The sequence below is a fragment of the Numenius arquata genome, chromosome 7, assembly GCF_964106895.1.
Source record: "Numenius arquata chromosome 7, bNumArq3.hap1.1, whole genome shotgun sequence".
In the NCBI taxonomy this organism is placed as follows: domain Eukaryota; kingdom Metazoa; phylum Chordata; class Aves; order Charadriiformes; family Scolopacidae; genus Numenius; species Numenius arquata.
This window is the reverse complement of record NC_133582.1, coordinates 5740638-5754925: the sequence shown is the minus strand read 5'-3', so window position 1 is coordinate 5754925 and position 14288 is coordinate 5740638. Positions and strand designations below refer to the sequence as shown.

The 14288-nt window shown below is 41.1% G+C and overlaps 2 protein-coding genes across 4 annotated transcripts in view; one reads left to right on the top strand and one right to left on the bottom strand.

Annotated features, from left to right (window-relative positions):
* Positions 1-13629, bottom strand: part of ORC3 (origin recognition complex subunit 3) — a 37929-nt gene extending 24300 nt beyond the window's left edge. For 2 of the 3 annotated variants that reach the window (XM_074150112.1, XM_074150111.1), the window contains exons 1-7: positions 13370-13562; positions 10505-10559; positions 7920-8017; positions 5274-5418; positions 3900-4004; positions 2966-3120; positions 1860-1996 (exon numbers count right to left, since the gene is read on the bottom strand). In XM_074150112.1, the coding sequence (XP_074006213.1) occupies positions 1860-1996; positions 2966-3120; positions 3900-4004; positions 5274-5418; positions 7920-8017; positions 10505-10559; positions 13370-13393 (719 nt within the window). In that variant the 5' untranslated portion in view covers positions 13394-13562. Of the gene's footprint in view, positions 1-1859; positions 1997-2965; positions 3121-3899; positions 4005-5273; positions 5419-7919; positions 8018-10504; positions 10560-13369 lie in introns of all 3 variants that reach the window. The other variant, XM_074150110.1, reaches the window with a different exon arrangement.
* Positions 13630-13659: 30 nt separating this feature from the next.
* The window catches only part of RARS2 (arginyl-tRNA synthetase 2, mitochondrial), a 33300-nt gene continuing 32671 nt past the window's right edge, over positions 13660-14288 (top strand). Inside the window, exon 1 of the mRNA XM_074150230.1 lies at positions 13660-13784. Coding sequence (XP_074006331.1) covers positions 13746-13784 — 39 coding nt within the window. The 5' untranslated portion in view covers positions 13660-13745. The remainder of the gene's footprint in view (positions 13785-14288) is intronic.

Here is a 14288-nt window from a genome sequence, read left to right as displayed (position 1 = left end):
GAAGTGGCATAAAAAGCATCTTTTCAGTTAGAGTATTGTACTGGTCCTATCTTCCCAAAAAGTTATATTCAGAGAACTGAATCTTACAAATTTTTTTTCAAAGAAATAGAGAGAAAATAAGAAGACCCATTAAACAGCTAACAGTCTCAAGAAAATTTACAAGTTTGACACCACTTAATAGATTTAAAATAAATATGAAAACCCTCTAACTTTCCATGTTCCCACTACACTTAAAAGAAAGAATTCCAGCTTATCCAGATTGAATCTGCCTCTTCAGCTAATTTTTTAGTATAAGCTTTCAGAACCGATAGCCAGGACTGAATGCCATATTGCTTGTGAACAGCATACAAATTATAAAAAATACAGTGGCTTTAGTATTATTTCATCATTATTTTCCATTTTTTATTAGTTTCAAAGAGATACAAATTCTGCTACCTTAAATACCCCTAGGTTAAAACTGATGATTTCTTCCTTTCCTGTTTTCACCACAGCAACTTTTTGACCTTTGTGTTTTAATTGTTATCCCATAACTATTTCATGTCTCTAACTCTCCAAAAGTCATCGCTAGAGACTTAAACATATAAACAATAAACTTCATATATTACTGTCCACTGTTGATAACCTAAAAGAATATCGGAGAGAAACTGAATCTTGTGATTAACAAATCAGAAGAACCTCTCACCCTTATTATTAAATATGTTGAGACTGAAATGGAAAGAATAAGTCCAATCTCTACAATTATCCCAAAGATCTTTTTCAAAGTATCATGCACCCCTGCTGAGCTTCTGTTTTACCCATCGTCTACCTTAACCAAGACAATCTTTAGTTATAAGATTATTTGAATCCTCTAAACTTTTTTTCCTGAAGAAACACATAGTCTATGAAAAAAAGTGTATTTGCAAATAGTAGACTGATAGACCCAAACCGCACTTCATCTACTTTCCACGTGCTCATAATTAGGCATTTCTGCTTGCCACAAGAGTAAAATAAAACACACCACTTAAAAAAAGGCAATTAAAACCTCATTTTTCCCTGCCTTACACCCTAATTATTTCCAGATAATTGTACATTTCTGATTTTACTTCTTGAAATGTTCCCCAGAGAACCCACCTGCCAGATCTGAAGTAGAAAAATATTTTTATTGTGGGTCTCTCAGCGAATGAAATTGTTGTCTGCCCTTGTTTAGAGGTAACGTCAGGTATGCCCGCTACAGCTGCATTAATTGTACAACTGCAGCCCCAGTTCTGCTGCAACTGTAGTTTCAACCTGGGGACTAAGTGCAAGATGCTCTTTTTGAGAACAGCATGGGGGGATTGGATTAGAATGCATGAGATGATATTAAGGAAGACAGGTTAAGGAAGGACAGAAGCACAGGAGCACCTGAAGTAGTCAGCCACTCACTACAGGTCCTGTCCAACACTAAGAAAATCTCTGGGTAAGTTTTATATGGTCCTGTTATAAGTTAGTGACCTTTAAGCAGCATTACATCACTTGTCATACAAAAATTATACTCTGAAAACAATTTTAAAGGTCTACAGAAGAAAGGCATCTTAAAAAATTAGTTTCACAATCACAGATTCTGTAACAACTAGGACAAATAAATCCTCTCCTGTAAAGAATTCAATCAGCCACCCAATATCTCAGCCCAGCCCTTAGGTACGCTGGTTCAGAGTCCCAGGTTAGCTTTAGGATAATTTATCCCCAAAACCTAGCCAATAGGTTTTTGCTCAATCACTCCAGCAAAGCAGCAGCATCAATATTTGATTCCAACCCTCCCTGGCCTCATTGTTACACTTCAAAACAGCTGCAAACAGAAAATGGGTAGAGGAGTGGAAGAACTAAGCCTCAGGTGACGTTACCTGCTGATGACTATGAAGTCTTGAAGTACTTTTGTGGCGAAACTTTCCATGTCTTTGAATACAACTACAACCGGAGGAGATTGCCAGTGTCTAGAAGAAGATGTTCTTTTTTTTCTCAGAGTTTCAGAATCTGTTTTCTTTAAAGCCGTTCATTATGCATTAATAAACAGAAGACAGGAAAATAAAAAGACTGAATCACATCTACGATATTAGAATGCTCCTAAGTGAGCATGACTGGCTTTTTGCTACAAGTTGTATTTTGTATTTATTATTAGCATCTAGAATTGGAATTTTTCTTCCTTCTGTTTGGCATAGCAAGAAGTATAAACAAATTTTTGAAATCCACATTCCAACAAAGACAAAAATAGCTCTGTGGGACAGAACTGGTGAAATTCTGTTGGGATAGAGGGAGAAGATTTGAGTTGTGTACATGGACGGTGTCCGTTTCCTATATCTTTACCCAGTAATAAAAAAAAAAAACAAAACCAAAACATGTACTCATTAAACTTATTTAACACGCTGCTCTGATTAAGTCATCATAAAAATCAGTTCTAACTTTTAATCATGACAGAAACAAAACTTTAAACTTCATTAGCTTTATTAAATCAAAGACACAAAAACCATTTTGAAAGTTATTTTCTCACTGCTTGTCAACGTAGTGAGGGCTGCAAATGAAATAACGGCACATTAGCACTAATACGGTGCCTTTCCCCCGAACGGCTGTTCTTTCTTGGTTTTGTTTCAATAAACAAAACATCTCAGCACTTCTGGGAGAAAAGCATCTGGCATGAAGTTGATACTGCATTTTAAGGTTCTAGTTCCCAATTAAATACATGATAAAATAGTACTTTTCGCTTGTTTTTCAGAATTCTGACATCCGTACCTCATCAGAAACTAACTCCACATTTGTTATATAGGTTACAGATTTATATTAAAATCGCCTCAATCTCAGTTATTTTTTAGCATTAAATGCAAAGCTAACCTTTGGCATTTTTTCACTATGGCATAGAAATTTGAGTTACCCAATTTCTTTTTTTTTGAAAGCATCTAAAGGTCAGGCATTTTTATAAACTGATGATACAAAAAAAAAAAAATTTAAATCATACCTTTGTTACAGTATTGTACCAGTTGATAAGAGAAGTCATTGAACAACGTATTCTGTTCTGGGAAACCTGCACATAGTCCTCATCTTCCAGCGAGTCCACATCTACGTAGCAGTTCATCAGCTGCCCCATCAGCTTCTGCATCAGATTTTTTATGCCTTCACAACACATTTTTAGACACACAGTAAAGACATTTAGTTATTTGGAAACACTTCTCCAACTCATATTCTAAAAAATTACCCTGTTATCACTTACTATTTTCCACTTTTCTAAATTATTCTCCTTCTCTCTCCAGAATGCACACCTCATGCTCCAGAAAGCTTGAAACAATTTTTATTTCATTAACAACATGCATATCATGAATAATCTTATTAATTTGCCTAGACAGCAACAATTCAGGTTAAGATGTTGGCCCTGCATGTTTCCTGAACTCCAGCCACATACTATTAGCATAATCTAAAAATAAATAAGCCAGCCAATTCACAGATTTGGGGATGCTACCGTAACTGATTTTAATATTTTTACTTAAAAACCAAAAAAGGAGCAAAGAGAGTGGGACAGAATTTTATTCTACCCTTTCCCTCACTGTAATAACGTGACTGCAAGCATTGAAAGAGTGGAACACATACATATACTGTCCAATTAAACAAGAGGAAAGCCAATCTACAATATCAATGTGCAATAAACTAAGCAGCACGCTCTTGACGTTTATGCTAGAACCAAGTAGTATTTCAATCTTCAGTTTTTTCAACAGAACTGGATACCTCTTAAAATACAGCAGGCATTACTGCTATGTTAACAAAGGATTCAGCAAGTCTTTAGAAAGTCTTCAAGATCCGCCCCATCCCATTATTCTTACATTTGGGGGCAAAAGCTAGAACTTCCAGTTAATTGGCAGCTTATTCAAATGAAGAAGTAAAGCTATTGCAATATTTACCTGGGCAATCTTTGGCTTCCAGCAAGGCTATATAAGGAGTAATGTTATTCTGAAGGACTTCTGAGAGACTTCTAAAAGTCAAGTCATGATCTGTAACATTTACACCTAGAAGACAGACAAATTTTAAGGGCATTTTTGCTGTGACCACAATAATTGCATAATAAACTGAACAGCAAACAAAACCCAGAAGATATCTCAAATATTCAAGAAAGGAATGAGAAGTGTTGCATTATCTATGAGGAAAAACAAAAAAACAGCACGAGATTAGACATACATGTTAATACTACCTGATTAAAAGCAACAGGGAATCACTGCAAAGGCCCCTCATTTAGTTTGTTTTTTGGTTTGTTTTTTAAAGAAAATTCTCAAGGGTGCAAACCTGCAAGGAGTAGGATTGGTTTTCTAACTTCCTTGCTCCTCATACCCTCAGAAGCCATCCACAGTCATCTAAGACCTGCAGACAAGAAGATGAACTTCACCTTCTCTAGAAGAGCAGCGCGTACACCCGAGACTGGATCCTCACGTGGCTTTTGTAAGGAGGAAAATTACTATGAGTTATTATGAACTACAGTCTGAATTTACTATGAACTACTCAATATCTACTGCCCTTATTAATATCCTTAGTCAACTGAAAAAAAGAAGAGTAAGCCCCTCCAGAAGGCAATTCACAACTTCTTCCACAGAAATATTCAGAGTAGGAACTTCTCACTTTCTACTATCTACAAAAGTAGACTACCTTTCAGGCCTCGTTAGTGCTCACATGATAAATCTGAAGCACAAGCCTGATTTTAAGTTCCCTAAAATGACCCACTGAAAATGCAATCAGGTTGCCTTGAACCAGGTTTAGGATTATAGTTACAACCCGTTGAAAGAAACTTCAATAACTTCAGTAATCGGATCTTCAGCTATTTTCTTCACCCTCTGCTCCTTTTCCAAGATAATGACACCGCTTTCCTACGTGTAAAAATGCACTGCAAGAACATATATCAGAAATACACAAGCTGTGTAATTCCACTGTTAGTCATAGAAACCACCAAGCGTGTTGGTGGCAGAAACAGGGAGAGAATCAAAGCATCTCCAGCGCATCAGGAAAAAAACACCCAAAATCATTACCAGCTGCCTAAGACAGACCTTTATGGGAGGTGTTACCTTACAGACATAATAATGTCTGTATTATTATGTCTGCTTTATTATGCAGACCAAGGGGAAGGAGGTCTTATCCTGCTTCCTTCTCCCAGCCCAACCTTTTCTGTTAACATTTCTGAAACTGATTATGCTCACAGTAATTACTGGAAATCAGCAATATATTTTTCTTTGATCTCTGTGTCAGTTTTAAGCAGATATACATAAAAAAATATATCTTAAAAAAATTACCTAAGACAAGAGCTGCAGTAGGGATTTCTCTGGACTTCATCCGACAAGTCCATTCTGTCGTCTTCTCTTGGAACTCAGAATGAGACCGCCTCAAAAAACTTACTAGGTTATCAAATAACTGCTTATTCAAGTCTTCCTGTATTTGCTGTAAACAAACACAGAGAGATTTTATTTATAAAAATTCGGAAACAACAGAATATCTTCTTTTTCCTACCCCTTTCCTGCATAATTTTTCATCCTTAAAACTCCAGGGTAAAATTTTAAGTAACACTAAGTTTTCCTGTGAACTATGAACATGCAAATTTATTCACTATGTGGCAAACACAGACATTTCCTCTCTTGGAACCTCTTGTCAAATGCCTCAACAATAACTTGGAAAGCAAATGAGCTTAACTGTGGTGTCACACTACAGGCTTTAAAGGAGAAAAAAGCCCACCATAGTGACAAAGTGTAAGTGACTTAGGAGGAATAAAACAATATAATTAGTTTCTGGAAGAATGTTCATGAAAATTCCTACTACTTCCTTTTGGCTTTCAAAACACCTGTAAATATTTTTTCTGAGAAATTTATATGAGAGCAAACATTCAGCTCCTTCAAATCTAATTCAGGATGAAAGAAAAAATACTAATAATAAAAGAAGGCATTAAGTATGTTTTATAGGAAAAAATACTAAACCATGACTGCCACATTTGCTACACTGTCTTTTGCCCTTCAGGATGATTTTCATGCAAGAATATGTATATGTAGGAATATATGAAAAGGTGAGAGAAAGCAGGGGGAGGTAAAACTTTTAAAGGCAAATATATAGAGGCAGCATTTTGTATTTCTTTTATAATGTATGTGCCTTTGACAACCTGTCTCTAATCCAAGATATGTCTTCTGTTAGAACAGACAAACACCGGGGTTTGAAAGTATCTAAGAAATAAAATCCTGACTGGATAAAGCCCTCACCCACCTGGTCAGACTTCACAGGTGAGGACACTTTGAGCAGGAATTCAGACTAGAGACTTTCTAATGTCCCTTCCAACCTAAATTATGACACAATTTTACACGTAACAAAAATCATCACCTCCATGTTTGCCAACAGTGGGACAGAAGAAAAATATCAGAGATACCCCAGAAGGAGGATAAAGAAAATTGTACGTATAGCAGCAAAAGTAACTTCAGGTAATCTGCCCTTGAGCAAATCAAAGTCTAAGGCAAGGCCCATGTCAATTTGTCAATGTAGGATGAACTGTCTTCCATGAGGAGGAGGAATAATAGAGAGTTTGCCAGATAATTTCTTCTAGCAGCCTCAAAGAAAACAAGGGTAGGAAATTTAGAACAGGAAAAAATGATGATTTTCCAGATGGCAATGGCTCTGTGCTTCTGAGTGGTTAAGGCAGACTTTCGCTATGATGGACTGTGCCTGATGTTCTGAGAGAAATCCTTGTAGAGCACTAGGAAAAAAAACCAACAACGCTTCTTCAACCTGGAAATCCTGCAGCCACTGTTGGCGATGTAGAAGCATTGTCTCAAAACACTATGCCAAGGAAAGAAGATCCAAGAAAAGGTCTTCCAGAAGCAGCTACAGAATGTCATCTTCCCTGAAGTCCACTGTGTAGCTGGCAAGGCAGTTTCTGGTGCAGCTGCCAACACTACTGCCTGCACTGGTAGCTAACCCATCAAGCTGAAGTAGTTGGCAGGAAGATATCAAATATACTTCCACAAACTCCTGTGTGTTCTCTGTAATCGGCACCACGAGGTAGCGCACGGCGTCGCACAGCCTGGCTAGTTATGGTTTGAAAAGGGTGCTGACTAGTCAAAGCAAGATGGATCATGGAATAGTAGAAACAGAATTAGAGGAATTTATGAGTTTAGCCCAAGGGTCCAGATTGTAAGCTACATCCAGCTGGCTTCTACTGTACATCCCAAAACAAACTATGGAAAAAAAATTCTCATAACGTCTAGAGCCCAACAACACTTGCCCAGAATCCTTGACACTGAATAGAGGAGGAAAGCCCTGCTGAACGGAAGCAATTATTCATACTATAATACAAGCCAGCTGGCTATAGGGACACAACAGCAGCATGCCATCTAACACACAACAATTAGGAGGCCACAGTTCAGTATGAAATTAACTCCCACCCCCACCAGACAACCCCACTGACACTGTCCGTATTAATTCAATAGACTATGCTTGCGGCTGCGTCATTCAGTGTTTGACATCCATGCAGTCGTATTCACATAAATCCACTGTGAATCCTGAGCTGCTATGAACTCTCTAACACCGAGGTCAAGAGCAGCCTCAAATCCTCAGAGGGCTGGCAAGCACGTAACTGAATTGAAGGTAGTAAATAATAGTGTGCCAGGAATTAATAAAAAGGACAATTAGTAAGAAGAGAAGCTTAGAAGCAGCATCTTGAAGCAGCAAAAGCATGTAGTTGTATGGTTAGAAGTAATGTGTGATTGATGGATTTATTATTACTATTTTATATTCTGGACAGGGATTTCAGTCTCAGTCAATATTTCCAGCCCTTTTATGGCTTTAACTAATTGCCCTTTAAGCGTGTTAAAAAAAAAAAAAAGAAGATCTCCAGAAACAAAGAAGCAAACAGCGTTGTTACAAATGCAAAACACTGCTTTAGTATCTGGTGCAAGACTCACCTCTGTTGCTGATTTGATCTCATTCCATAAAGACTGACAAGTAACAAATCGCAAGTTGGTATCCTCCGAATCATCTTCCCTTTCTCCAAAATGATTAGCTAGGAAGACAGAAAGCAAAGGAAAGCACACGTAAGATTATTAAAACAAAACATTTTTTGTTGAGAAAAAAAATGAAGCACCCAACTGAAACAAGAACATCTTAATATACCTATATATCTGAGGGAAACGACTTTTCTCTTTACCAATTAATTAACTGCCGGTATGTGGTAGAGTAAGTGAGGGCACAGGCAGACACGTACCACCCACGTATGCAGGCAAAAGAACTGGACTCCATCTCAAGTCCCAGATGAGCTAAAGGCCAAATCAGAGCAAACAGCCTTCACTATTAAAATAAAATTAATTAATTAATTAAATAAATATCTTTCCCTTGTCTCAGAAAGCTTTGTGGCTCTCTTTCACCTATTAAATATTCAATCTTCCTTCATTACTACGGTCAGACATGAACCATAAAGGCCTGCAAGAACAGATACATGAAAATCCTTTCTGTTCCCCAGGGAAGATGTAGCTAAGACAAATTTCCTGAAAATAATAAGGTGTACTGGGAAGGGACTGTCAGGTTACATGAAATACAGATGTAATTATTTTTTTTTTCCAAATACATTTAACCGACACAACTATGCCAGCCAAACTTTGAAGCGCAAACCAGGCCTACATTTCTGGCTCACCTCTAAATTGCCTCTCACTTCTACAAATGCTCTCTATGAAAAAGGAGAATCAGATCCTTTTTGGCAAAACAGTGTCTGGGCACATTTCATCTGGCTTCCCAGGTGCTGCTCCGCCTCACAGATGTGACTAAAGAGCCTGTCCACCAGCTCCCGACTGGGAAGGAAAGAAGGAAAGACCGAGCTGGGAGTAAAATGGGAGACTAAATAGAAACTAGTCTAACTGAGTGAGATTTTTCTTGTTGTTTCTCCTCCCACATTCACAGAGTCTATATGTCCCTTAAAAAAACAAACAACCAAAAAAACCCCAAAAAAACCAACAACAAAAAACAACCCAAACAAAAAAAAAAAAAAAAAGCACAGTCTTGGTGAGAGCAATTCAGTCTCCCAAAGCATGAAAAGCACCCAAAACAGCCCTGTAAATAACAAACAAGAGGCATCCCTCACCCTGCATTTTCATTATCTCCCCTAAACTAACACCTCATTTGTATTGCTAAGAAAAATCACTTAAAATACATAACCCACTCTAATTACACAGGTCCCAGGCTTTTACTTAAAAGGAAACACAGCCACCACATTATTGGTAATATACCAAGGCATGATATTACTTTTAGACTACCAAAACTCAAGCTACAGGTGCAAATGTGCACAGAAGGCCTTTTGTGGGGTGCAAGAGTATTATCAACAGTCAACTTTCACAACTGAAACTTCACGCTTGACAAGTTTGGGCTTCCAAACTGGACAGATGCACATCAAAGTACCGTTTATTTAAAACGCCACTGTAACCGACTGCTGTGAGCAGCCAAACTGTCCCACCTCCGCCCCTCTTTTAGGGGTAGTTCAGTTAAATTTACTTTTATGTCTCAAAGCATTTGCTAACTAGAACAACATGTTTAGTAGGATTTATCCAAGCATTACTAATCTTGCAAAGATTAAAACAATACCCAGTAAGGGGTAAAATTTAAATGTGGTTTAAGCGCATAGGTCTTGGTTGTTGGTTTATCTTTAAATGACTTGGAATGACAGACTGGATTTTATTTCCCTGCCTCTCATTCCCTGAGCTACAGATGTTCCAACTCCCATGGAAAAAATAATTTGGGATTAATTTTAAAGCAGGTGTTACAGTAAGTCCCTATGGTAATGAATGAGCCTGTGGCGATTTCCACAAAAATCTGGCATTGTTACTTTCCCTTCCATTTTCTTTTTATACAAACTGTCACACCTTTTGACAGCTCTGGTGCTGCCCAAGAAAGTTTAACCTGGGAATAAGGACATTAAGTTTCCGAACTGAATCTCAAACAGCAACTATTTAAGCAGCATTATTTGTGTCTCCAATAACAGCCAGTCCTGTTCAGCCTTCCTCAAATGACAAGAGACCTCCATACACAGCATATAGGCTGGAGAAAAAATATATATAACAAACACTACTGGATAGAAGCCATGGAAGCTTCACAAATGGCTTTTCTTCTTTTCCTCAAGAAACTAAGGCAAACTGCTGAGAATATGATGAGACTTATGAAGGGGATATAATTTCTGACTCCCATGACTCAAAAGTGGCTCAATCAGACTCTACAGACAAATAGTTAGTCAGTAAACAATTTATGGTAGCTTGAAAAGGAGTTATCCTGTAAAAAAAGAATTTGCAAAGACAAACACAGCTATATGATCTTGATTGCTAGAGATGAAAAAAACATTTACTCTAGCCAACAGTTTGCTGGGGTTCCTCTGAAGAAATGAGTTTTCAGCAATATCGACACCAAGGAGCAACAGAAACCCTCACACAGTTATGACAGAATTGAATCAGATGTGGTGAACCTTCCAGGATTAACCCAAGCATAGCAACATATATCAAAATGCACTAACCTGTTTTCTGAGACACCCTTCTCTTCTTGGGACTTGGTTTAAAAACAAAGCATCCCTAAAGAACAACAACAACAAAAAAATAATAAACTTCAACATAAGCATCAATCTGACTGGCGTCTAAGGCCACATTATTCTCCTTTAATTTCAGTGCCCCATTAAACCAACAATTTCAACTGAATTGCCAGCATCTTAAGGATATCAATTTGCATGTTGTCCCTTTTTATTTCTGTTTCAAGCTGGAAAACTAGTGGAAGCAGCATCCCAGCATATTCGGGAGGAACTTTTTCACCTTTCCATTACATTCTTCAATTCAACCATCAACCAGAACAGCAGCAGATTCTTTAAATTTCCCATAACCTCCAAAAGATTTAGAATGAAGAGAAAATGATTCCCTGAGGACACATCAATAGAGTTTTCTCAGCAGTTTCAGTTAAAAACAAAACAAAAGGGGAAAAAAAAAAAAAGCAAGAGGCTGGGATGCATAGCAAAGTGACCCAGAATAATGCAATGAGTATTAAGTCACTTAAAAAAGTCAATGACACATAATAGCTACAAAGGACAAGTGCATCCACCCTCGACAAAGTAAAGATGGTTAGAAGCAGAGTGATAAACAGATTGGAAAAAGCTCAGATAAATAAAAACCCTGCCCTCCAGACAGAAGTTGTGTCCCAGTTCAACCAGTTTCATCACAAAAGAGGAGGAAATAAAACACAAGTATTAACATTTGAATTCTGGAGCATTTTTTTTTTTTCCTTTTTCCTCTAGAAAATCTGAAAGTTCTCCCCTCATCCTCTCAAACAAAAAACTCATCTCTTTTGAAAAGTTATAATAATTTCCTATCTCTCAGAAATCATACGCATTCCCCAACTCTCACTGCGAGGTTCCTGCACTACAGCATGGGGGAAGGAAACACACAAGTGTTCAAGACAGATAAACAGACTGATTCAATCCCATATTTCTCAATGGAGACACTTATATAAACAAAGATTACTGACCTCGACCTAGGACAGTTCCAAGAATGATCTAGTGACAACAAAACCCCAGAGGCATGTTCAATTTTGATCAGAGGCACTAGCCTGTTGGATGACTTTGGACATGTTATTTCCCTTCCGATATAAATAGGACACTGCAGTAAAACACTGATAACGATACTGGCCGCCTCTGAAAAACAGCCTTATGAACTGGAGATGCCTTCACATACTTCACATTTTACCACTTGTATTAGCAACCATCTAAAACTGGTTGGACAAAAGTTGTGGTTATTCTACAGACGCTAAACACTGTGGATCAATTCTACTACAAAAAGCTATGCTACAGCCTTATCTATGCTGCAGTATGCACTTGTCAGAACAGTAATTCACAAGAGCACAACTGGAACCGGCCAAAATAACTATAAATCATATGTATAAAAGAAGAAATAATGTGTGCTTAAGTCAAATGAAGCATAAGTATTATTTAATGCTTTACAAGCATTGGATTTGCCTACACCACTGAACGTAGCGGAGACCAGAATATAAAATGGCAAAGAAATATTGCATATAGAATCATAGAATGGTTAGAGTTGGAAGGGACCTTAAAGATGATCTAGTTCCACCCCCCATACCCTGGGCAGAGACACCTCACTCTAGAGCAGGTTGCTCAAAGCCCCATCCAGCCTGGTCTTGAACCCCTCCAGGGATGGGGCAGCCACAGCTTCTCTGGGCAACCTGTTCCAGTGTCTCACCACCCTCACAGTGAAGAATTTCTTCCTAATATCTATCTAAATCTCCCCTCTTTCAATTTAAAACCTTCTCCCCTTGTCCTATGGCTCCACTCCCTGATCAAGAGTCCCTCCCCATCTCTCCTGTAGCCCCCTTTAGGTACTGGAAGGCTGCTGTAAGGTCCCCCGGGAGCCTTCCCTTCTCCAGGCTGAACAACCCGAACTCTCTCAGCCTGTCTTCATAGCAGAGGTGCTCCATCTTCGTGGCCCTCCACTGGACCCGTTCCAACAGGTCCACGTCCTTCTTGTGTTGAGGACTCCAAAGCTGGACACAGTACTCCAGGCGGGTTAATATGAGACACAGGAGACAAGGGCACACACACCTATCACAGAATCTTCTAGGTTGGAAGGGACCTTCAAGATCATCTCGTCCAACCATCTACCAAACTACTTCACGGCAACAGCCATTTTCGAAAGGGAAATCTTCTTGGTTTGGATTAAGTTTTAACTTTGTTTGGAAGTAATTCCCTTTAGTACTAAGGGTAATAACCTGCACAGCGACATCCACAGGGGAGGACCCAGCCGCACATCACAACTCGGTGAAAAACAAAGTAAGGGAGAGGAGCCTTCCCCATGATAAAACGCACCCCTTCCCGCCGTGAACCACTGCTACTCTGCACTGTGCCATCAAGCCAGACGGGAGTGCAGTTAAACGTCCAAATGCCACATTTTAAATCTCACTGCCCATCAACACTGACGAATGCACTGTCCCTGCCGCCAACCCCGACTGCGGGCCGGATGAAAGCCTTCAGCTCAGGAGTATTAAGGTGATAACGGGTGTTTAACGTTACGTGTGAGTGACAGGGCTTTTATTTTTGATTTTTTTTTTTTTTTTTCCCCCGTTAAATTAGCTTGCGGAAACGGCAGCGGACGGGGATAGGATGGGGAGCAGAGGCAGGGCAACCCTGCGGGTCAGCTCCTCCCGCACCACCGCCCTCTGCTCCTCACGCCGCCCGGCGGGAACGGCTCGGAGGGGGCCGCTCAGGCCGGACGAAGCCCCTATCCCGCCGAGCTTTGGGCCCGCCCGCCCGCCGTACGGGGCCCCGGGCGGGAGCGAAACCCGGCGGCGGCGGCGGCCGCCCCCCGTTCCCCCCCCCTCCCCTCACCTTGGAGACGGAGCACGTGCTCATGTCGCCCCTCCGGCGCCACACAGGCCCAGTGGTACCGGACAGGTCGCCCCGCCGCCACCGCAGCCGCAGGGGGAGGAGCCCTCCGGGAACGACGGCCTAGCTCCGGTGAAACGCTCCGGCCTGAAGGGCTGGGCTGGGCTCGCCTCGCCGCTCTCGCCACCTCCCCTGCGCGGTGGGACAGCCCTCCGCCTCCCCACACCTCCTAGGCGCTAAGAGGGACCGACGGGCTCTTCTTTCCCCCCTCCCCCCCCCCCCCCGGTGTGAGGATGGTACGACCCATCCCGCCCCTGGGCGGGCGGAACGGAGGGCGGTGGGAAGGGGCGGCTGCGGCCTTCCGCCCGGCGGCGCAGCCATGGCAGCCTGTTCCTTTCGGAGGAGCATCGCTTCCCAGGTACGCCGCTCCCTCCCGCGGCTTGCTCGGAGGAGGGGCGCGCCATAACCGAACCTTCCCCTTTTGCGCCCTCACCCAAACACCACTACCTCCGTTACCCGCCCCCCCCCATCCTCTTACAGTGGGCCCGGCCCGTGGGCTGCGCCGCCCCGCCCCTCGGGGGCGGCCTGTGAGGGGAGCCCTCGGCGAGAGCGCTGAGGAGGCCGCTGTGGCCGTCCCCCCCCAGTCTCCTCACCGTCCCTTGTATTGCCTGCCGTGCCAAAAGCCTTAACGCCGTTTCCCTCTCCCTGTGGGCGTTTCATCGGGAGTCTCTTCATCTTGGCAAGAATGCGGCCGTTTGTAGCCTATTAGTGAGGTCCTGGCGTGGTAGGGGGCCTCCTCGTCCCCTGCGTACGAAGTGCGGGATAAGCCGCTAAAGGCATGAAGGGGTTTGATGGAATCCTTCATGGGAGAAATAAACAAATCAAAAGACCTCTCCGTGGTGTTTTGTCTCGCTTTTTCTAA